The 25,754-nt window shown below is 32.4% G+C and overlaps 2 protein-coding genes across 2 annotated transcripts; both read left to right on the forward strand.

The window, feature by feature from the left end:
* Nucleotides 1-561: 561 nt before the first annotated feature.
* LOC114367269 (5'-adenylylsulfate reductase 3, chloroplastic-like) lies at nucleotides 562-3,647 on the forward strand. The gene is made up of 5 exons (XM_028324418.1): nucleotides 562-731; nucleotides 853-1,008; nucleotides 1,151-1,271; nucleotides 2,009-2,816; nucleotides 2,927-3,647. Exons 1-5 carry the CDS (start codon nucleotides 635-637, stop codon nucleotides 3,155-3,157), a joined length of 1,413 nt encoding a protein of 470 aa, XP_028180219.1. The 5' UTR covers nucleotides 562-634; the 3' UTR covers nucleotides 3,158-3,647.
* A 10,774-nt stretch (nucleotides 3,648-14,421) lies between these two features.
* On the forward strand, nucleotides 14,422-18,402 carry LOC114425432 (probable transcription factor KAN2). Its single transcript, XM_028392362.1, has 6 exons — nucleotides 14,422-14,816; nucleotides 15,125-15,201; nucleotides 15,403-15,439; nucleotides 15,913-16,036; nucleotides 17,232-17,361; nucleotides 17,789-18,402. The coding sequence occupies exons 1-6, from the start codon at nucleotides 14,525-14,527 to the stop codon at nucleotides 17,978-17,980; spliced, it is 852 nt and encodes a 283-aa protein (XP_028248163.1). The 5' UTR covers nucleotides 14,422-14,524; the 3' UTR covers nucleotides 17,981-18,402.
* Nucleotides 18,403-25,754: the final 7,352 nt, after the last annotated feature.

The following is a 25,754-nucleotide window of genomic DNA, read 5'->3' on the forward strand; positions in this document are numbered from 1 at the left end:
TATAAAAATTATGAGTTCAATTTTTATTAAAATATTTATTATTTATTATATTATTTAATTTTTTTCACATAAATATAAATATCATGTTAATTGATGAAAGAATAATTAAATATCTTGATATAGAAATAATGAAAATAAAATTGTAAATTTAAAATTATAAAAAATTAAAATTAAAATTTAATCTATTTTTATTGATAATTAATTTTAATTAAAAATATAGCTAATTACTTTTAGTACAGTCTTCTTGTCTCAACTTGCTCAAATTCAAGTCCTTCTCAAGAATCAAATTCAGTATTAAAAAATGGATAAATTTGCATCAATAAATTCCAGTTTTAAACGCAGTAAGTGCTTATAGTAAAAAAGAAGAGGAAGAATCGGGGAAGATAACGAAAACGAAAGATTAAAAGTGACAGGAGAGTCTAATTTGGCCGCGCGACCGAAGAGAGGCCACGCGCCACGGGTTTCCGTTAATCCAATAGCTTCACGCCACGTAAGCAAAACGAAGATAGCAAGAATTGCGTCCAGGTTCAAATGCACTCCTCTTTATAATGTAACCTTCATTCTCCTACATGTCCCTGAAAAAAACCAACAGAATCTACTCTCTTTTTTTCTACCTTAGATTCCTTCTCCAACAATGGCTCTCGCCGTTTCCACTACTTCTTCCTCTTCAGCAGCTGCTGCAGCTTCTAGCTCCTTCTTCTCTCGTCTCGGATCTTCCTCCGACGCAAAAGGTACTCATCATTTCCCCTCATTTTAAGGACAAAAAAAAAAAACTAACCTGATCTGAATTTGTCGCTTTTTATGATGTGTTAGGGTTTCGTTAATTTGATGCGTGTGTGTTTTTGTTTTCAGCTCCTCAAATCGGTTCGTTTCGGTTTCCGGAGAGGTCGCTTGTTTCGTCTGTTGTTGTCAATGTAACTCAACGACGCTCCTTGGTGAGGCCACTCAACGCCGAACCGCAACGGAACGATTCTATTGTTCCTCTTGCAGCAACTATCGTTGCTCCTGGTACGTTTTCCGCGTTATGTTATGAACACATTACCTTGTTTTCAGGGAATTTTCTGAAATAAAGCTCCCCCCCCCCCCCCCCCCCCCTCTTAATTGGAGGCGATTAGAGCGTTTTTTTGATGTTTTGGCGTGTGATTTGCAGAGGTTGAGAAGGAAGAGGAAGATTTTGAGCAAATAGCGAAAGACCTTGAAAATGCATCTCCTCTTGAAATTATGGATAGGGCCCTCGAGAAATTTGGGAACGACATCGCTATTGCATTTAGGTAGATTCTTAATTTTACATTTTCGTGCTTTGGTTGCATGATGTTTTGTTTGTCGGTTTTTTTTCCATACATGGGAAAGAAATTTTATGTCGGTGTTGCATGAGCGTATGAATTTTTCTTTTGAATTTTACCTTCAAGCGTGTTCTCATGGCCCAAATTATTGGTGAGGGAAGATTTTCAAATGTTCCGCAGGTGTTTTCAAAAACTAATGTCACGTTCATAGCTTCTAGTAGATAGTGACGTAGGGGAACATGAGACAAATAATTTCTAACTTGCTCTTGTAAAGAGAAATGTTATATATTTTTACAAATAATTTTAAAGAAAGTATTCAATGAAAAGTGAATATGTCTATATTTAATGTGTTGAAAACAAAAAAATATTACAAAGCAAGTAAGGAGATTAATAAGAGAATACATGGAAAATATTAAACTAATTGTTTAATGTTTTCGTGGGTCACTCGGTGAAAATGCAAAATCAATATGAAATTTGCTGAATCGATCGGTAGAAATACAAGAACGATGAAGTTCAAATATAACTGACAATTAATTTTTGTTCCGTTTGTATTATGTTGTGTAATTCGTTTGTTTTGCTTGTGGGTTTTTATTCATTAACACGTTTAATTGTCAATTGTATTTTGAAAATTGTAACTTGAATTTTGTGTGACTCTGACTAACTAGAAAGCAAGTGCTATGATATCTATCTGGATTTGAATTTTAATGAGTACTTTTATCTTGCAGTGGTGCTGAAGATGTTGCTTTGATTGAGTATGCACATTTGACGGGTCGACCCTACAGAGTGTTTAGTCTTGACACTGGGAGACTGAATCCAGAAACCTACAAATTTTTTGATGCGGTTGAGAAGCATTATGGAATTCACATTGAGTACATGTTCCCTGATGCGGTTGAGGTTCAGGCATTAGTAAGAACTAAAGGGCTCTTCTCATTTTACGAGGATGGGCATCAAGAGTGCTGCCGAGTAAGGAAGGTGAGGCCCTTGAGGAGAGCCCTTAAGGGTCTCAAAGCATGGATCACTGGACAGAGAAAAGATCAGTCTCCTGGTACTAGGTCTGAAATCCCTGTTGTCCAGGTTGATCCTGTTTTTGAGGGACTGGATGGTGGAATTGGCAGCCTGGTGAAGTGGAACCCGGTTGCAAATGTTAATGGTCTAGACATATGGAGCTTCCTTAGGACCATGGATGTTCCTGTAAATTCATTGCATTCCCAAGGATATGTTTCGATTGGCTGTGAGCCGTGCACAAGGCCAGTTTTACCGGGTCAACATGAAAGAGAAGGAAGGTGGTGGTGGGAGGATGCCAAAGCCAAGGAGTGTGGTCTTCACAAAGGTAATATAAAACATGAAGATGCTGCCCAGCTTAATGGAAATGGGGCCTCCCAAGCAAATGGATCTGCCACTGTCGCTGACATTTTCAACTCCCAGGATGTGGTCAGCTTGAGCAGGTCTGGGATTGAGAATTTGGCAAAATTGGAGAACCGAAAAGAACCCTGGCTTGTTGTGCTCTATGCACCATGGTGCCGCTTCTGTCAGGTAAAACTCTATTCCCCAAACTTGAATACTCTGTTAAGATTATCTTACTATGGTTCATTTGGTTTGAAATATCCATTCTCTAATGAGATGTTTATTGTGACTTGTAACAGGCTATGGAGGAATCATATGTTGATTTGGCAGAAAAGTTAGCTGGGTCAGGAGTGAAGGTTGCAAAATTCAGAGCGGATGGAGACCAGAAGGAATATGCAAAGACTGAACTGCAGTTGGGAAGCTTCCCCACAATACTACTCTTCCCCAAACACTCTTCTCAACCAATTAAGTACCCTTCGGAAAAGAGAGATGTTGATTCATTGACGGCATTCGTGAATGCTTTACGGTGATGGTTAATTGAGTATCTTGCTCAATGTTCCGTCGTACAATACCGGCAATAAATTTCTTCACAGTTTTGGCAATTCACTGAAAATGGGAATGGCAGTTTTGACAGCAAAACGAAGATTCTCAGCTAGAAGTATCCCTGTATAGGTTTAGATAATCTTCCTCACAAATATAATTGTAGTAGTCATTCTGAGAATGTGATTTCCTGTTTTGTTAGATGAGTAGAGTTATGGTTGTATTATGTTGTTTCTTCACTATCATAATCTACGTTTTTAGTTTTGCCAGATTTCCAAGAACGAAGGCTAAATAGTTCAGCTTATGTTCCGTGTGAAATAATAGTGTCCCTGTCTCGTATGTTTTCATGGAATGGTTCTGTTAAAATGTTCTAGCCACAACGGAACAAAAACCAATTTGGATTTGATCATTGGTTTCCTATGTTTCTTTCCTGCAATGAGTATGCAATAACATGTATCCGTGCAATATTACTTTTTTCAAGTACTTTAACTAGATTCAGATATTGAGGTAAGGTAATGAGATATTTTTCATCCGCATGTCTCAAATTCGATTGGATAAATTACTCGTTTGTTCTAGTTTAGCAAAGTTATTAAAATACAATACTTCTACAGCTGAAGTATGACACAGGATGGGCCATAACTATTACCCATGTCCATTGGGCCCCTGTGGAGAAAGTCCATGAATGAACACTGCATGATCAAACAAATTCAAATATTGAAGAAGGAATGAAGTGCAAATACTTTAAATCCGTGAGTGAAAATACATCATTTATCACTTCTCATCCACATCAATAAAACTCGAGCCACTGAGATTTTTGTACTTATAAAGTTCTGTGTACTGAACTTTTCCCAATCAAACACTGCAACGGATAGATGAAGTGGGGCGTCCAAGTTATCGCACATCAGGTTGCAGCCAAAATAGTTACCAAATTTTTAAGCTCTATAATGTGATGCTACTGAGCCCGGGAACATAAAATTATGTAGACTATTACCAATTAAATTGTCATAGTATTTTTGGCATTTTATATTATTTATGGGTCCCAAATTAATTCCAGTTAAGAAGCCAGTGCTTTCAAATATTTACAGTAAGTACAAACTCTAATAAAGTTCTACTTCTTGTCAGTGTCACATGTATGTTTGATTACATGCAGACTTTTTTTCCTTCGTTTCTTTGGATTCCATTTCAGATTGCTTGACTATTGAACTCTTATTTATTTATTTGTCAAAGCATTTTCCATTTCTTCAATAACTAGCTTATTGATGTCCAAACAGAAACATTGCCAGAACGTTTTAATTACTCGATTGATATATACATATATATATATATATATATATATATATATATATATATATATATATATATATATATTCATCATTTATGTCGATTTAAGGTCTGTCTTTTTGTCTCTTTTCCTAGTAAAGTTTTATTCTTTTTCTTAACTTTATCATAGGATTAGGAACACTTGCCGGTTTGCCGTTGAACAATCCCACCTGTGGTGGTTCAACATCATCCACACGCTAGCTCTTCCAATCTGTGAAAAGAGAGTTTTTTAGTGGCATGAATTGGGACATCTCATTATCCTCCTCCTCCTTTTTTTCATTGATCATAAGTTGGCTATATAAGCAAAGATAATGATTATAATTCTTTGACTAATTATTGCGATTATCATTGAAATATTAAAGCTTCCAAGTGGTAAATATACGGTGGTAAAGTTGGTAACCGAAAGTCACTTTTATGAGATCAAATAAGGAATAGATTTGGCTATGGTGAAAGACCGAAAGGATTATTTGAAACTTATGCTGTATTTTCTTTGGGTATCTTAGAAGGCACATGTCCTACATTTTTCGAGTGTTTTTATATCAACTAGTCCGATATTCAATAGTATCCTATGCTTATCAGCCTCATGATCGTTCTAGCTGATACTGTGACCAACAGTTGCTAATGTTTTGTTGCTGACACACAACAGGGTGACATGAGTCTTCTCCATGTAAACATAGTCTCCTATAAATTTAAGTGTCATCAAGCAAATAGCATATTTTACATTTTTACAATGCTTTATAAAAAACTTATTTTATAGTAACTACTGAAAAATGTATATTTTAGAGAACTTTTTCAAAAGCATACACCTCAGATGTGTTCAACTGGTAAATGTTCAAATGCTTTATGGTCATAAAGTTCGGTTTCTTTGGGGAGGAATTGTGTGAACAAGTGGTTCAATTAGCTAACTATTGTGTATTATACAAAGCAAGAAAAGCTTTTGGATGCATCAATGAACAAGCAACGTCCCTGCACAAACCAGGCTGTCCTGTTGAAATTTAATTAAGAATCATCTTTAGTCACAAACATAACATAATTGGTTAAAAGAAAGTAAAGCCATTGTCTTCCACCATAGAACTGTAAACGCTTCATACAATGCCACCAGTTTCTTTATTTATCACTTCTCCTTTTTGTCCAAATCCCCAAAATTTTGACAATGGAAGTCAAATTCCTTCACCAAGTTCCATGAGATGTTTTGGTTCTCTTTTCTCTGTTTTGCCTTTGCAAGGTTTGAAGCCTAACCTTCTTGACCTTTTCTCCACCCCCATGAGATTTGTTAAGAATTTCCCAGGTTTGTTTTGCAGTTGTAGCATAAGCAATCTTGTCGAAATTGGCTACATCAACACACTGGTGCAACATGCATGAACAAAGGCTTGTCATCCTTCTTCTTGTTCTCTTTGTGGATCTCCCTCTATGCATCTGAGGCTCCCTCACCTAGTTTTGGGTAGCCTTCCATCATGATTTCCAGCATGTCCCGGATGCCAAATAGCGCCCTTATCTGAATTCGCCATCTATCCCAGTTCTTGATGACAAGAATTGGCCACTGCGAATGGAGGTTTCAGCTTGAACCCATCATAGTTGTTTCCCAAAGATGCAATTGCACACTCTTAGAGTTTTCAGGTCCAAGAACAAATAAGCTCTGATCACCAATTTGTTAGAATAAGTTGAACAACACTCAAGGAAATTATGATTGAGAGAGTTTCTGTAGAGAAAGGTAAAGGTTTATTGATTTCACACTGACTTATGTATTATAAAGAGAATAACACTATTTAGTGTTTAACAGTTGGTAATTAACTGTCACATTAACTAACTATTAACTGACATATCTCTAACTAACTGATATTTGAATTACACTTAACACTATATATATGTGTGTACTGAATTTGAGGTGCTCAACCACAAACTTATTTGGTCTGTGTCCAATCCCTTAACCCAATGACTAATGGACTGTAGCGGTGAACACGAGTAAGATTGTGTTTCGGTTGAGTTTGTTAAATTTGTGTGAGCCAACTCAACTAAAGAATAAAGGATATGAAGTTGACAAAATAAAAGGTAAAGAAAAGTATAAAAATAATTTGGTGAACGTGGATCAACTGAGTTATCTCCACAAATTTATTATCATTATTAACCCCATTTTTATTTGGGGCAGTTAGACCACCCCTTTCTATAAAATTTATATTTGATTCTCTTGTCTTTTCCTTTATTTGGTGACTTCTAACTTAAAATTCCACGAGTATATCAAGTATTAGAGGATTTTTTTCTTTTTTGTTTAAAGATGAAGTAATAGAGTATCTTAATTCCAATATAACAGCTTCTTTTTACGTATTGATATGTTTATCTTATTTTTTTAACAAAATTTATGAGTGGACACATGCAATCTCTTTCGTCAACTTCAATATTTAATTTGGATGCAGTTTGAGTCTCTTGCAGTTCTAGTAGAGATCATCAATGGAATACACGAATTTGAGTGAGAGACTAACTTTATATTATTTATATATTTATTTATGTATGTACTGATTTTGAGGTTCTCACAAACTCATTCCAACTTTCTTTAATTTGCTCACTCGTTACTCGTTATACAAACAAGAATAAGAAAGAGTGCGAGACCTTGTAGTTATATATAGGTTCTTTATCAATTGGCGCTAAAACTTTGTTAACAACAAATCGAAATTTAATCTTCATAAACAACAACACTGTCGTTTTAACAAGTTCTATGGTAGCGGGGGAGAAAATAAGTGTATTCACATTGAGACTATGCAACAATGCAAAGCTATTTCTTCTCTCATTCTTGTTCTTGCACTTGAATTCCTTTGCAATGGAGTCAACTTGCATTTCTTCACTTGGAAGCTCACCTATGGTAACATTTACCCTCTTGATGTCAAGCACTAGGTTCTTTTCTTTTCCTATCAGAAACTGCATGCCATTGCAACCTACACGAGAGTTTGATCTGCTGATTTTGCTATCGTGAGCAACAAATGATTTATCTTTTTCTTATCTGGCTGAACAAACTGATGATCACTCTTGTGGAAGAAATTGTTTGGGTTCAACGAGATTCTTGGTTTCAATTTGCAGGGGATCTTGATTAATGGGAAGTTCCCTGGGTCCCTCATAGACGCGGTTACAAATGACAACTTGATCATCAATGCGCATAGCTACCTTAGGGAACCATTGCTTATATCATGGTACTTTTTTTTGTATCTTATTCAACTCCTTTGGAGCAGTCTTTAGGAATGTATGCTATTAATAATGAATCTTTGGTTACAAGAAAGAAAAATATCACCAAATTAAGCACTCTCCCCTTTTATCCAGCAATATTATTATGCTTTTAGCTGCGGAAAACTAGTAAGGAAGTTAATGTTTCTTGAAAAAATTATCATGGTTTCACTACCTTGGATAATAATTAAATGGACTTATCTTTTTATTAAAGACTTGTCTTCTGCTAACTGGCATACAAATTGTTTTATGAACATTTAACTTGGTAAAAGACATAATTTATTGGAATTATGTTGATAGTCTTAACATATGTTGTGCAGGAATGGCTTATAGCAAAGGATAAACTCATGGCAGGATGGAGTTTGTGGCACAAATTGTCCAATCACATCTGGGAAAACACTTCACTTATGTTCTCCAAGTGAAGACCAGATTGGTAGCTTTTTTTTTTTTTTTTAATTTCTCATCTGATAGCAATTCAGCAGAGAATGGTGTTGATAGCAGAGCCATTATACCAGACCACATACTAGAAGATGCACCAGAATAGAATAATACTAGTAGACCAAGAAGAAATATCAACACGTGCTATATTTCCATTACTAGCAATACATATTAGCAATTTGTTATCATCAATATTCTGTTATAACAAAATTCAGTTACTAATAGTAGTATAAATGTAAGAAGAAGTGGAATGAATAATCAATCAGAACAATTATCTCCATCAGTGTTCCTTCTTAGTTTCTTAGTAGTGTAGCAGTAACATTAGAGTAGCGTTATTCGTATCAATTGGTTCGACCTGTCCCTTCTCTGCCGTTCTTCAATGGCAGGTGTCGAACCTCTCGACGCCAGCCTGGACCGGCTCGAGGCAACCATGGCCAACCTCGCCACAGTGGATTCCGATCTCCATGCATCTCACCTTCGTTTAGATGCGTTCCACACTTCCATGCTCTTCAAACTTGATCTCCTTAGCCGGAAACTGGATACCATGATTTTTCGCCAACGTTTCCTGTTTCCTTCATCGGTGCTGCCACCATCGCCGCCGTTGTTGTCGCCACCACTGTTTCCTTCTTCGGCACAGCCACCACCGCTGCCGTCGCTGCCAGCTCCTCCGTCAAATGCTTCTTCTTACCACCCCAGCCAGTACCCTCCTCCACCTCGCTCTCACGTGCCTCCTTCCATGGCTGGACAACGAGATGGTCCTGTTATTGGAATCGATTCTAGCACTATCGACTTCCCCGTCAGCGTGTGGCAGCACCATCGTGTCACAATCAACCACCACTTCCAGTCCAACCAGGTGTTGCCTTTGCCACTCCGCACCGACCACCGTCGTTACTATAAGATCCCCTACAACAATGACATCATCCTGCACGGGGACCCCGTCGTCGCGCACCAGATTCATCAGCGTTGGATTTGGGTTTTTTTCACTTTTGAGACTCAGCGTTGATTTGTTCGTCCTCAACACCAATGCCCGCTGCCACGACCACCACCACCTCCGTAGCCACCGCCTCCACCATCATCTCCGCTACCATCGACATCAAGGCCAGCAAGACTTTTTCCATTATTGACCGCGGCATTGGATTGACCAAAGCAGATCTGGTGAACAACTTGGTTACCATTGCGCGTTCCAGGACCAAGGAGTTCATGGAGGCATTGCAAGCTGATGTAACCCTGAGCAGTGACTTTATCATTCTTAGGACCCATACTAGCCCACAAACAAAGCCACTTCACTTACGTACCTTTTGTTTCCTAAACTCATCCTTGTTTTTGCTTGTTTTTATTGTCCAACCTTGAGAACAAGGTTGTTTTTGGAGCGGTGGGTATTGATAGCAATCCTGATAGAAATAACAGCACAACAGGCACTACCTTATGCATTTATAACAATTCCACAAGTTAGCTAGCTGGGAGGATGTTAGGCAGTTATAACAAATTATATTCTGTTAGAAGGAAAGTATTATAAATATGCAAAGAAGTGGAATTAATGGAGGATATCAGAACAATTATCTCAATTAGTCTTCCTTCTTAGTACTTAGCAGTAGTATAGCATAGCAGTAGAGTAGTTTCGGTTCGTATCACCATCTCTGGGAATGCACAAAGCTGCTGGAGGATTTGGCGGCATCAGAATTCCTGTTCCTTTCTCTCTTCCTGCAGGGGACTTCACCATACTTGCTGGAGATTGGTTCAAGACACACTAAGAGCCACTCGCATTTGTTTCAATGTCTTCCTTTCACTACTACCCATGTCACTGCTTCCACTTTTTTTCAGGCCAGGAATATTCGGTACCCTTTGTTAACTTATTCACAATTTGTAGCCTATAAACTAGTATAATTTTCATGTACATAATAGAACTTCATTATTGGCAGTTCCAACTTCCAAGTAACATATGTATATGATCCTTACTTCTTATTTAACTAATAGCTTGTTGTAATGTTTTGTTTCGTTGCTCCTTACATTACAGCAAGTGGACCTAGGCCAAACCCTCAGGGATCATCTTACCAGTATGGATGAAAACCATCATTTTGGAAAACTCTGCCCCTATTATCAATAGCAAGCAGAGATAAGCACCAGATACCCCGTTGAAACTAGCTGATTTATTCAACATCTCTGGAGTTTTCTCTGTTGGAAGCATTCCTACCATGCATTACCAACACTACCAAAGGCAAAGCCCACCTCCAAACTTCTGTCATGAATTTGTAGAGATTGTGTTCCAAAACTGGGAAAACTCTTTGCAGTCGTACGTGGCATATTAATGGCTGTCCTTTCTTTGTTGTAGGGTAAGCTCATTACCAATTACCAATATAACTATTTAACCATGTTTCAGCATTTATGTGTAATTCAAATATATGACATTTCATGTTATGAGATTATTAGGTTTGGTAGCGGGCAATGGACACCTACAAGTAGAGCATACTACAATCTGAGAGACGTTATCCCTAGATGCACCACTCAGGTTAAAAAAAGGAATAAGAGAAGAAAAGAAAAAGAAAACACGTGTCTAATTATTAGTTAAATTCCATGTAATGCCACAACAATTTATAATTAAAGTTTCTAATGTGGGAATGTGGAATGTAAGGTCTGAGAATTGGGCAAGGGAATTCTATCTTAGAGTGTATACATCTTCCAAGTGGTATCATTCATAACTTGAGATTGTGATTGCAAGGCAATTAAATTAATTATGCATAACTTTATTCTCATATATAAGTGGTATCATGGGTTAATTTGGTCTTAGGAAATTTGCAGTAGTCGTATTTACTTTTTAAATTCGTCAACTACTTGACAAATTAATTTGTGAAATTGATCAAATTTGGAGACTAATTTATCACAAAATCAACATGTTTAGAGACCAAACATCCAAACCATTTCGAGTGAAATTGATGGACTTGAGAAATAAGATTGTATGAATTCTTATTCTTAATGAAATTGAAATAATCTTTAGATTGATTTTAATTGACTAGAATTGGTTACTTGAATGAAATTAAATCTCGTGAAATCATATTGAATATTTAATGTATTTTTTAATTAACGTCTATGATTTGAAAGTTAAAAAAAATTATATAGATGTAAACAAGAATCAAATCGACACATGTTCAAAGATTACCTGACATGCATATATTTACTCAAGAAATAGTAATAACTAATGAATAAACAACTTGTAAACTATCTGCTCTATCCTCAATGATTAAGATGTTAAGTATAGATTAACTTAGTCAAACAAATGTTTTATGTTGAGTTAAATATAAGACATGCACAAAATTTAGTGTGAATATAAAATAATGTGGTTAAATTAATGCTGAAATAGGGTGAAACTTTTTGTCCTTGGCTATTGCAACTACGGTCTATAGGCTATTGATGGAGAAGCTGAACTTGTTTTCATCTGTGGTTCCTAAGATGAACAAAATTCTTCTACCCCCACCCATGACTTGTCGTTACTATATGAAGAGAGTCATAATTCATTATCATTCTTTTGCAGCTTTAGTTATTCAATAAAACTGTGATTGTTTGTAAAAGTACTTTTATCCCAAACAGTATGCAAAAGTGAGAAACACGTCAGTTGTTAATAAGAAGTCCATAATGAAAATTCCCTTGCACATGCATATAAGATATTGATGAATCAAGTGATTCAAAATATCTGATCTCTATAGTGGGGCCAAAATAGATGAGTATTATTCATTTTGGGAATATTTTTGTATAATATAATGTGCATATTTTTTTATTATATAAAATTACAATATTAAAATTGATAGCACATGTTGTTTCTCTTTAACTAATAATCCTTAATATAAAGAATAGTATAAACCATTAATTTTAATTTAATATGCTTACAATTAAACCTTTTTTTTCTTATAATAGTAACCTGTTGAATTGTAGTTATGGTAATAAATCAAAACATTTAATTATAACATTAGATTAAAATTAATGATTCGGATTGGTTTATTGATTATTGATCACTTGTACATGTGACATTTAATTAAAAAGCCAAATTATGTTAAATTTTCAATTAAAAATAACTTAAATTATGAATTCCAATCTAATATATTTTATAATTACATATTCTTATTTTTCATAGTAATCATGATTCATGAGTTTTCATACCTCTCGAACATAACGTACACATCACGAGAGGTTTACAAAGCTACCCTCACTTATTAATTTTTTTTAATAAAGGTTAAATTAAAATTAACTGCAAACACCTGATCAGAGGTGCAATGGATTGATGCTTTTAAAATGTGTTATAAGCAAAATTGAATTAATTGTGAGAATTTTAAAATTTTGAGGAACCAATCAATTATGAGAGATTTGTGAAAGAATGTTTGAATTGAATTCATATGCAATTATAAATTAATAATTAAGAAAATAAATATTATCTTAAACCTTGAAAACACGAAAAAAATAGAAATAAAAAATTTCTAAGAATTTAACACTTATAAGAAAAAAAGACGAGGAACTATCCATAAAAAGTTATTGAATGAGGGTTAATTAATCTCACAGTTCAAAAGTTGAAATATTTAGTTAGACAACGTGGACTTGCATGCATGTTACTCTTGAAAATCGTTGGATGGAGATCAAACGGTTCTCATGAAACGCATGCATAGTTATCGTGTTCTCGCAAGAAAACCTTCCAAAACCTCTCAATTGATCAGTGTCCTTCAAAGCCACTAAACACCTGTCCCTGCATGTGTTTGAGTTTACACAAACTCGATCGTACGTGTGTGTGGAGTAAGAGACTGTGAGAGGTCGATCGATCTCACGTGTGTGTTATTGATTTCAGTTGAAGCATTTTGGCACATATATACATATATTGTGTGAAGAAAAACAAAATAAACTTGAAATATTCCATGCATGGTCACCAATGGTAACTTAATAACGAGGTGTAAGCGTGGGAGGAATCCCCGACATGCTTGGCATGTCTTGGTGGCAACAGCTGATTGGGTGTGGAGGCAGCGTGTGTGAATAGTATGTGACGTAAATATGGGGTCCTTTGGGTAGTGTGGAGAATGAAGAAGCTTTATTTGCCTTTCAAATACATTGGCTTTATGACAAAGGGCAATTCTTGCTTTCTTTGGCACATTCATTTTTGCTTATGTCATGCATCTTCTTCACTTCAATTCCCTCTAAGCTAGCCAGCTATTTCCCACCTATATTCTCGCTATCAGTTAATCTTGACTTTGCCCTTCTTTTTTTGTCCTCAGCTGTCATAAATTATTTTTATTAGCATTTATTATCTTTTCTTATCATAATATTAATACCAAATAACTCTTATCAAAAGTAGTAATTGGTTTCTTTTAAATCAGTTAATTTTATACTTATCATCAAAATTTAAATCATGTACCATTTGATTATTTCTGTCAAAGATATTTATTATTGTCTTTCTTAATTAAATTTGTATTCTCTCTCTATTTATTAAATTTTGTTAAAAATCATAAAATTCTACTAGTCCGGAAAGAAAGAGAGAGATAAAAAAAAATAAAGAAAGAGAGAAACTAACAAATGCAATAACACAATGAAAAAATGAAATACGCTTTTTAACACACTTTTTATCATTCAATAAATTTTGTTAAAAATCATAAATTATCTCTGAGTCTTTTTAATTAATAAAAAATGTAATCAGCTAATAAAGAAAGAGAGAGAAACTAATAAATGTAATAAAGAAAATGAAGAGAGAAATATGTGATCAAGAAGTGAGAAGTTGTGTGTATTTAGTATTTTGTATAAGAAATAGTGCGTGAGAAAAAAATGTACTACTGTATATATTAAAAAATATATTGTTAATACTTCCTCATAAAATATGTTAAGAAAAAATGTGTTAGGGAACAAAGCATAATATATATATATATATATATATATATATAGATAAATTTGAATTAGAAGAATTATTATGTAATTAAAACGTACATGTAAAAAGTATATCGGTATATTGGCTTCACATCTGCTAATACTATTTATATTGACACTTGTAGTGTTCCTGAAATGTATTTATAATAATAAAGAAGTAAGTAGCTGATTCTTTTCCTTAAAGACAAAGAATATCTGGAAAAGACCCAAGGGAATGTCTAAAGAAAATGATATCACAAAGACCCTCTGATGCAACGGCTCTTTCACTTTTTTAACCTTTCATTTTCACCTAATGATGAAGGCATTTTTGAACAATTTTTTGGTCTATGAGTTTCCGTGTCTCAAGTTTTCCTTTTATCCATCGAACCTCTCTAGGACTAAACTGACCCTTCCCAAGAGGGGTGCATGGTAACAAAAGCTGCACTAAAGGACAAACCCTTTCTGCAACACAGTCTCTCTTAGTATTTATTCTCTTTTATTTGTTTCTTCACAGCCCCTCAATGAAGAACAAGAAGGGTGAAGCTCTGAGTGAGACTTCTCTCCCACCTTCAACCATGTCTTCTTCCTCCTCTTCTCTTGTCACCACTCTTGTTGATAATAATAACCCTACTCAACCTTCTCAGTTAAGAGCGGCACGCCGTCGTTTCACCTCTGATCATCACCTTCCTGAGATAAGCCTCAAAACCCCTATGGTTAGGCCTTATGTTCGATCAAAAATGCCTAGGCTTCGTTGGACACCAGATCTCCATCGTTGCTTCGTGCATGCAGTTCAAAGACTTGGAGGAGAAGACAGTAATTTATTATTACCTTTTATTGCATTTACATATATATCTTTTTCTTTTTTCACGTACATATCTTGTTCGAGTTACGTTAAGGTAAGGTCGGTGATGTCGGCCACTCAACGTTAATTGAGTTTCAAACATTAATTTGCGGTGTTGTGAAAGTGAAAGATTAGTCTCTTCTACAAGATTATGTTAACGTATATAGATTCAATTTCATTCACTTTTTTTTTCTCTAACAAAAGGCTTAATCTTTTCAATTGCTATGTTCTAATGGTGAACCTTTAATTTTGAATGTTGTTGATATATTTGGATTTACAGGGGCCACACCAAAGTTGGTTTTACAGCTCATGAATGTAAAGGGGCTTACTATATCTCACGTCAAAAGCCACCTTCAGGTACTCTTTTCTCCATAGCCACGAAAAAAATCATGGGTGAAAATTAAAAAGGCGTTATCAGTTGTTTTCTCTTTCTTTATTTAATTTCTTTATTTTTAAAATATATAATTAAAGAATTTCTTCATAGAGAATGCAAGTGCTTCATAATTCATTGTTAGTCTTAACTCTTAAAGTTTCAAAATTCTGGTCTATTGATGACAGATGTACAGGAGCATGAGACACGAGCAGATGAGTCAAGGTATATAAATAATTGTACTGTGCATCAGTTATTTATGTGCAAGTTCTCATGCCACAGATGTATGATGCATCATTTATATGGAAGAAATAGCTAGGTGTTAAGAATATTAGACATTTTGTTTGGTACAATTGAGGAAATTAGATCTTTAAAACACTGAAAAGAAGATATATCCATATATACCAAGAAATTAAAGGAACTCAACCAAGGAAAGTGGACGTCAGCTTGAGGGGTTGATTCCCTTTTCCGTCACCAAGAAAATGAAAGTAACGTCAAATATTCTTCAGGATTTTATTCCTAGAAAAATAACTTTTAGTGTTTTGATACTGTTACACATGTTTTTTTTTCATGAGGTCACTCACTGAGTACAAAATAAATTATATACTACTACTACCTTAATGAACATGGTAGAACGTTTTCTTAACCTTATTAAATATATGATCAATTATAGTATTTTATTAATATCTATTTACTAGGTGCAAAGAAGAATAATATGGCTCCGGATTTCCCAGCTTCCACACTCGCAACTCTTGGCCCAAGGCAACAGAAACCTCACAAAAGAAGCTGCACGGAAGAGCTTGTTCCCACCCAAGCTCAATGGTATTTCTATTTTCTTTTACTTTTTATTATCGTACATCTCTTTTGACAGTGTGTATAATTTTTTTGAAGACTTTATAATTTGTGTTATAGTAGTAGTTTGGAATTGTTTTTTAAATTAATTGCAAAAAATGTGGGACAGTTTACGTACATCAGACATTAGGCTCCTCCGTATTCGTATAAGTATAATGTATATATGCATTTGTGGATTTCTTTTAGATAAAGATATTAACGTATCTTTCAAGAATAAAAAAATGTGCTTTTTTAGAATGACTGTAAAAAAATGTTTAAAATGGCCTAAAAAAGTTCATTTCGATTAGTCACATTTTTTTGGCAAATATTTAATTTTGAGCATTGTAAAAAAAAATTACGCCATCATTCGCCAGCTATAATATTTTTAATCAAGACATTTTGTTTGGGTAAGGGATTAAGACATTAACCTACAAAAGATAAATGTTTGAAATGGTTTTAAAAGAATATTTCAATTAGTGTCAATTTTTTGCTCAGCAATATAATGCGTGCACAAAATTACAACAATCATTTAAGTGTGTATATATATATATATATATATATATATATATATATATATATATATATATATATATATATATATATATATATATATATATATATATATATATATTATATTTAATGCTTAAAATAGTGAACTACACACGGACATCTATTTAACAGATAATTAAAAACTAATATTTATTTATAGGCGAAACTGAAACTCCTCCTTCCAAATATGAGTACCTCATATCATAAATTTGTTTAACATGGAGAAAAATTGTATTTTGTCAATTTCGTTAACTAGGTGAACAAAAAATACCAAACTAAGGCAAAGTATCATCATTCCATAGCCAAATATATTCGGAAAATATGACCAATATATATTGGTCTGATTGAAAAAAGTTTGGTTAACTTAATCGACAAGTCTTAAATTTCGTCTGCAAATTTATGTATGTGAAAAAAGTAGTATTCATCTTTCGCCATTGTCTCCCCTGATTACTTAACAAGGGGTGAAAGGATATTCTTGAAAACTAAAATAAATTAATTATCAGAATTTTTCTGCACTTAATTAATTGGTTTGAATTTTGAAAACATGCATGAATCGGGAAGTAGTAAAATGAAGCATTAATAAATTTCACATACACGTTACAAAGAACTCATCAGTAATTTTGTTTTCTTATGCCAGGAATCATGATGAGCAAGAGTGTTACAATGGAAACCAAGGGGGTGAATCGATTATAATTTGTAACGGCAATGAACAGAAGGTGCACTCCTACATCATCTTCGAGGGTCTTCTGAGAGGCCAGTCTGTCCAAGTAAGTAGTAACTCCTTACTCTCATTAGTGTCTCGTTGATTTTGTGGCACATATTCCATCGGTTTCGGATTATATAAATAATATTTTAAAGAAATAAATTATTTCAAAATATGCTATTTTATAAAATTAATGTTATATTAAATATTCTTTAAGATTACCTTTAATCAATATTTAATGAAAACAGTGCATGAGAAGAATAAATAAACAATTAATTAAATAAATAAATGATATATTAAAAATTACTTAATATGTTTTTTTTAAAATTCAACAAATCAATTAAATTCTTAAATACCTGTATCAAAAACCTGATATAATCCGAAAGGAAAGGAAAAGAGTATATAATAATCAAAGAAGGACATGCTATATATCTATATATATAACACACAGACATGGTTGAATGAACAGTTTATTCCATTTTGTTTTTCAGGAGAATAAAACTACTACTACTGAAAAGGTGTCACTAGGTGATGCCGGTTACGAAAGCGACCATCAAAGATTCCAAGACACAACTCTGTCCCTTTCAATGAGCTCAAGGCCTTCTTCACATTCGTTCTTGAATCGGAGCCACAGTACTGGTCCAGATGCGAATGATGTCTCTCTTGAGCTCACGCTCTCTTAGAATCATGCACATAATAATAACAGCAAGCCTTTTCTTTGTCATCATTTATACATGTTTCTTCCATCCTACAACTACACTACAAACTAATGGTGCATGACCTTTCAAGAAAGAACAATCCATACTATCAAGTGTTTTTCCGACATCGATTAAGAAATTAAAATTTTTAAAAAATTATTAAATTTTTGTCGATGCATTTTTATTTATTAATTTCTTAATAAATGTCTCTAAAAGCACTTGTTAGCAGGAGACCGAGGAAATTGTAATACCAACGCTACTTTAGTTCGCATCATTTAGTGCCCATGATCAGAAGTACTAGAAATCAAGTGAACTAATTAAGAACATAAAATCGTGTCTCCTAAAAATCAAAAAATATTATGTAGTTGCATTAATTGTCTAAATTTCAATCTTAGTTGTTTGAGCTACCATGGCTGTTTGATTTATCCAATATGTTTTTGCTGGTTTAATTGCCATTCACTTCACTTCCTTCGCTAGCTTGTTTCCAGCACAGCGTTAATTATATTCTATTAAATGTTTTTTACTAATTACTTAAAAGCATGTCTTAAATATTTCTGACCGTTTAATGTAATAAACATTTGATATTAAGTTTAATGATGTAGACAGTTACAATTACAATGTAAAATAATTTTGTTGTATTAATTTCTTGATAAATGTACCAATTTGTCAAAGTCATATTAAAATAATAAGATCGAGTGTGAGTCCATAAAAATTTTGACTGTACTTAGAGTTTATATATATTTAATCTTAAGTGAATAAATGACTAAACTAAAGTGATAATACAAAAATATAAACTTCTACCATTATAAAGGAAAAAAGAGCATAACATATGCAAGAGACAAGAAAACAAACACTCGGAGGAGGAAATTGATGTTTGGTGTAGATTTTCGTGAAAATGTTGAGTGTTTGACATACCAAAATTATTTTTGATGTAATTTTAAAGATTTTTTACCATTTAAAATTATTCTAACCATTATCTTTATTAACTAAACTAACCATGATTCCTTATGTAAAGGAGTCTAAATCACTTAATTTCACTCTTAATCACTTAAAAGCTGAACCAAATAATTTGCTTTAAGAATAAAAATACATAAATAAGACTAAGTAACACAATTTTATCCCTAGGCATGGATTACCTAGAAGCTCTTTCAAGTTCTTAGGATAAAAACATTTCCCAATAATTAAAACTCAATAACATACATATAAAAGTCAAACCATTATAAGGAAGCAATAATATTGAAATAACATTAAATGAATAGTAAAGATCATTACATTAAAAGTGATTGATCTCCAAACCCCCAACAATGATAATTTAACTTCTCATAATCTTGAGAGGCTAAAAAATACAAGATGAAACAAGGAAATGGAAGAAGAGTTCCAAGTGAGTGATGATGCCTCTCTTTCACGTCCTTACTGAATACTACCTCCAAAAACATAGTGTCCTTCAAATATGCTGTGTTTAGCAAGCATGCATGATACAACTTCGCACTTGAGTGTTCTGTCCTAGTTCTTCAACATTTTTCATACCTTTGTTGTTGAAACAAACTCTATAAAAAAAAATAGAACTAAAATACTGAAAATTCACTGATTTTAACATTTTCTGGATAAATTAAATCAAAAGAGCATTAAAAAAGAAGAAATTAGATAGTTTTCAGCTATTCAATCACAAATAATAGTTGATATAATCTTTAAATTGATTATCTTAAAAGTTAAAAAAAACTTGTTTCACGCATAGTTTATTTGCTTTTTAACTTTTGATAAAAAAAAATATTTTTATTTTTTTAATCTGTATTAACAGGTTTTTATTGAACCTAGTCTTCCAACCAGCTAGTTTATTATGAAAATATTAAGGATGATTTTTTGAAGATGAAATGATTCATGTAGACTACAATACATGCATGGCATACATAGCGTGGACGGATCTTTGTGAGCACACCCCACACAATTAAGTGGAAGTGATAACTAAGGGTAGCGGATAGAGAGTGGCGCGAGTAGGTGTTGAAGCATGGATTGCGTGGGGCAACTGCAAAGTTTAAACCCCCAACACCACATTTTTGGTGGTATACATGAGCATGTGGAGAATCTATATGTTCTGTGTGTAGGCACATATATTCTCTTCTTATATCGCATATCACATAAGTAGTTAGTAGTCATGTTTTCCAAGTTGTTTTTGCTTGCTTTTCTTGCTGCAATTGCCAGCTCCCAGGCCAGAAAGCTTGCTGGTTTTGGTGAAGAGAAGCCAATGATTCACCATTTGCATGCCTATGTGGCGGCGGCGGCGGCTATGAGGGTGGAGTAGGAGGTGGGTATGGTCATGGATCCGGAGGAGCTGGTGGTGGAAATGGAGGATTTGGAGGTGGTGTTGGCAGCGGAAATGGAGGATTTGGTGGTGCTGCTGGCGCCGGAAACGGAGTATTTGGTGGTGGTGGGATGGGCGACGGCGGATATGGAGGAGGCATTTGTGGAGAATTCATGGATCAGTTACGACCCTGACTTTAAAACTAGTTTACCATTTCACTTTTGTTTTGTTTTTATTTGTAGTGCTGTTGTTAGTATCAATTGAGAAATAAAAACCTGCTATACGCCTATGTTGTTACGTACCATGTTCAATGAATAATAGAAAGTAATGATTTTAGGATTAACTATCTTGCACACAACACATATTTTAGTCTTATGTTGTACTAACATTACCATTTTAATTGTAAAACAAAATTAAGTGCAAATAAAACAAGCATAAAAAATTAATTTGTAGTTAAAAAAATAATATTTTAATGGTAAAATAAAATTAAGTGTAAATAAAAAAATAAAAAAATTTAGATTTTTAAAGGCTTAATTATTTTTTCCTACTATTTATTTATTTTATTCCGTTTAATTTCACTTATTAATATATAATTTAATTTGATTCCAATTTTTTTAAAATTGAGTTGAAGTTATCCTTTGTTACTTCAATTAAGTTACATAATTTCCTAAATGTTTAATTTTACTTCAATTGGACTGAAAGAGTAATATATATTAACTAATTTTTAAAAATTATGGAGCCTAATTGAATCCTAAATCAATAGAATGTATTGAATAAATTAATAAACAGTTGTACCAAAAAAGTAATCAAGTCTTTTTTAAAAGTTACAGCATTAAAATACAATATAAGTGAAATACTTAAATATGACGTGACATAATAAAACTTCTTTGAAACTAAAAATAAATTATTTAAATGAGCTCTAAGTGACCACGAGCTCAAGCCAAAATACATAAGGTCTAGGCTAGAAGGGTGACAATGTAGACCCTAATGCCCAAAAAAAAAAATAGACATTTTGAAAAGAAAAAAAATTAATTTTTTGATACATAATTAGTTAATTAATTAATTAGATTATTTATTTTCTTGACATATTATAATAAAAATAATTTTATCTTAAGTTTCTAAAACTCAATTAATGCTTTTAAATTATCAAATTTGTAGTATTTTCAATTTTTCATTTCGCTAATAGTTTAGGTTGTAGTGGAACACATAACTATTTTTCACTTTTCCTTACGTGATAATTTTTCATTTTTATTATAAAAACTCTTGACTATCTTATCACATTTCTGTATTTTAATGGAAGAAATTTTTTAATGGTAAGATAAAAGAAAATATAGCAGGTGCACATATTAAGAAATTCTATCTTTTATTTCCTAATGTTGATGTTATCAGTAGGAATTATTCATGTCTAAATTTTCAAATAAATATATTTTTATAATATATCTTCTGTATTTTTTTTCAAATGATAAATAAAAATTTTATAAGTAAAAATAATATTTTATTTATAATAGATGATAATATATGAGTAAATTAAAATAAAAAATGATATATCTTTCTAGGAAGTGTATCCTTTATCCATTTGTCAAAAACCGAAGAATATCCAGTTAAATAAACATGAACCATAGATGAAAATGAATGATACAAATCTTGCCACATATACCACATTATCTGTGCTTCTCTCTCTTCCCTGCATTGAAGAACATTAAACACTATCAGAACATTATTCTTTCCCAAATGCCAATCATAAACAAAATAAGCACTCGATGAATTCCTTTTGTTCAAGTATTTGCATCCTTATAAGTATATATTTGTACTTTGTAGATTAAGTCACTAATCATAATTTCCATAAACTGTCTTTAAGGGGCATTTGAGTGAATAGTGGGAGGGGCATTATGTTTCTAATCTTGATTCTTTGATTCTTGGGACTATGATTTAATTGTTAGGTGACTTTGAATGAGCTGGTGTACGTGTAAAATTAAAGGAGTAGTAGAGAGGGAGTTCCAGAGGCGGAAGTAGCCGACGACGGTGGCAGTCTTGCAAGGGTGACGGTGGAGGATGAGATTTTCAACATTATCTAGTAACATAGTGCCATTACTTCTTTTTTTGTTTGACTCAGAAAAAATTAAGATGCAACACGTGACATGATTGGAGTCATTTATATGATCCTACCGATGAAAATGTCTCAACTGCACAGCCAGTTCCCACCAAGAATCCGTATTTATCTTTTTGAGACTTGTTAAAACTATATCAAATATCTCATTTATAAGTTATTATACAGTAACTACTAGTAATATAACTCTTCAAATAAATACAACTTTTTCTGGTCATTTTTATAAAATCAAAATTAGACGTTTGGTTTAGTCCTTTTTATAAAAATCAATTTAAGATGTTTTCTGTATTAATTATTTTTCAAAAATATACCCTTAATTGTATGAATTAATTTTTATAAGTTAAATAAATGATAAGTGAAATACATTCAATGATTTAAACTCTGAGAGTCTAACTGTGATTTAAATAGCTAGTAAAAGTTAATGAAATAAATATATTAATGATGAGTGAGCTTAAAAATATTAAATTCAAAAGTAATAAAAATATTTGAAAAAAGAATAAAAAGTATTTCTCATTAATGTCTGGGATAATTTTAGAAAACAATTAGTACAAATTAAATCTTACTGACTAAATTAACTATTTTTTAATTCTTATAATTATATTGATGTACATTTACATCAAATACTTACTAAAATATTATCTTTAACTAAATGTATTTCTCATAAATATATAAGTTATGATAATTTTAGATTATATAAGAAATAAAAAATTGAATATGAGTGATATCATAAATTTATAAATAAAAATATATACTTATATATGTATAAATAGAAATTTATATATTTTGTGGCTAGTTTGCTTATGATGGTTTGATGAGGGAGTGTCAACATATTTTTTTTTAAAGGAATGCCAACATAGTTGGGATATCTTTTTTTGACTTGAGGCTTGTCGTCATTAAAAACATTAGATCATTTTTCAAAATCAAATATAAAATACTCTTTTTTGGTAAAGTAAGAAAATAAAAAAAAGGTTCAGCCAAGATTAATCAAATATAAAATATGATCTCATCCAACAATTTTTTGGTACTTTTAATTTTTGATTTTTTTTTATTTTCTTTTATTTTTTTGAACCAATAAATTACAGATCAATTCTATATAAAAAAATCATAGATTAAAATTAAAAGGAGACAAAAATTATAATTTAGCTTTTTAGTTATGGCTTGCTAATTTATTTCTTTTAGAAAAATAAGTAGGTATACATATAATTAGCAAATTCATGACTTTCTGTGTATACCAACTAATTCTCTTAATATACCTTTTATCCCACTAGTCACGTAAATTTTACGTGCATAACCTGTGCATTTATGATTTAACACAAGTAAATATTGTAAAAGTGAGAGAGCAGATGTATCATGAATATGAAGGTGATTGAATTGGAACTCAATGAAATTATTTGAATTTGATCGAACAATAATTTATATACGGTGCGAAACAAGCTGTACATATGTATATATACATTTGTTTAACTAAAGTGAGTTGGCCTGTATTCAATTTGAATCTAATCTACTTAACAAATTATTGAGTATAAGTTAAGGAAACATTGCCAATAAAAACTATTTTTTAGTAGAGAAACATTTTCCAACAAGCTTTTATAGAATATTGGAAACACGTACTATTTTTTACGAGACCAGATAGTGTTAATTATGTTGCCTCAGAAATTTGGTTGGATTTTTTTTTGGGGATGAATTTTAACTAAATTTTATTAGTTTTTTCGTATATTAATCACTCCGTTGGCATTGCTATGAATTTTAATTTTCATTTAAGAGAATATACTTAAATATACCACTTATTTCATAATTTTGCAAAATAATTTCATGACAGTACTGAAGTTGATTTTAGAAGCACGTTGACATGTGTTTGTTTTGACATTTCAAATATTCTTTTTACAGAACAAGGTAAATACATAATTCAAAAAATAGTTAAATCACAAATTTTGGGTGGGGGCTGGCAGGTGCACTGAAATTTTCAAAGATCTATAATAGCAATAAGTAAATAACCGAACTTGATCTGAAAATATATCTTAAGATTGGATGAATAACTTCAAGCAATTATGCTCTGGCAGAGATTGTATTCCACACCTTGAGATTATTATAAGTTCATTCATGTATAAAAATTATGGATTGATCAGAAGTGGAATTATATTGGGTGTAGTTGAGCTTTACCAAATACTGAAGATCTTATAAATTCAATCAAGATTTACTTGTTGTCAGAAAATGACAAGAGTTACAAAGAATAATGTTCTCTTGCCATAATAAGCAAGATCTTAGAACGATTTTGGGCCTCCCAAAGTTTTTAAAAATTCTGCAAGATAAAAAGCAGCAGAGTCTGCTCATAATTTGATGAATTATGTTGGACATTGAAGAAAACGTGCCCTTTATTGTATATAATATATAGTACTTCTTAGTTTTCTTAGTCATAACGTGGCAGGTATTAGAAGCACCCGCAGACCTTAGACAAGCAATTATCCTGAGACACGCAGGAACTCAACTCCATATATTACAAAGCCTTCTATTTTCAACCCAAAAGGAAGCAACCAAGGGCTCTTTCATTCTTTAATTCGACAATGATAGACTATCTTTTCATTAGATATACTTGCATTAATTTAACGGGGATTAATTGCATGGTGATTTGGTGCGATGGGTGTGATTTAAAGGCTAAAAATATTTAGTTTTTGTGGTTAGATATTAGTCCACGTATCCATTAAGACATCAAAGCAAAGCTGTCTTCAACTTTTTATGTTCCATGATGAAATTTTAGGAGTACTGCAAGTGGGGGATTTGCTTGTATTTTGCTAGGCGTACACTTCAATAAGTGTTTAATAAGCCACTACCAAAACAAACATACTCTGTAACCAAAACTTCACATTTTTTATTCGTCACATGGCACCCACGTACATTGTTGCTCTTGCATCCATTTTGCCCATGTGATCGCAGGTGATTAATGAACATCCATTAATTGGTCAATTGAATTAGAGATAAGTGAGCACTGATCAATTAGATTTAGAAGCAGTTCTTGAAGAGATATTCTTGGGTGAGCACAAATCTTACATCTCACTCCTACACACAATCAATAAAAATTTAACAATTAATAAAAATAAAGAAAAAATATTTATCATTTATTAGAATTAATATGATTTCTTTTAATAAGAAAAATGATATAATTTATTTTCTTATATAACAATTTGATCCTATGAAGATATATTAAATATTTACATAATAACAAAATCAATTTTTTGTTATCTTTTGTTTATAAGTAACTAAATGAATTTTTTCACAAAAAAAAACTAAATGATTTTTTTATAGATATACTTTATATGTAATTTTTTAATATTATTATTATTATTAAATATTTATAT

The sequence above is a fragment of the Glycine soja genome, chromosome 9, assembly GCF_004193775.1.
Source record: "Glycine soja cultivar W05 chromosome 9, ASM419377v2, whole genome shotgun sequence".
NCBI classification, from domain to species: domain Eukaryota; kingdom Viridiplantae; phylum Streptophyta; class Magnoliopsida; order Fabales; family Fabaceae; genus Glycine; species Glycine soja.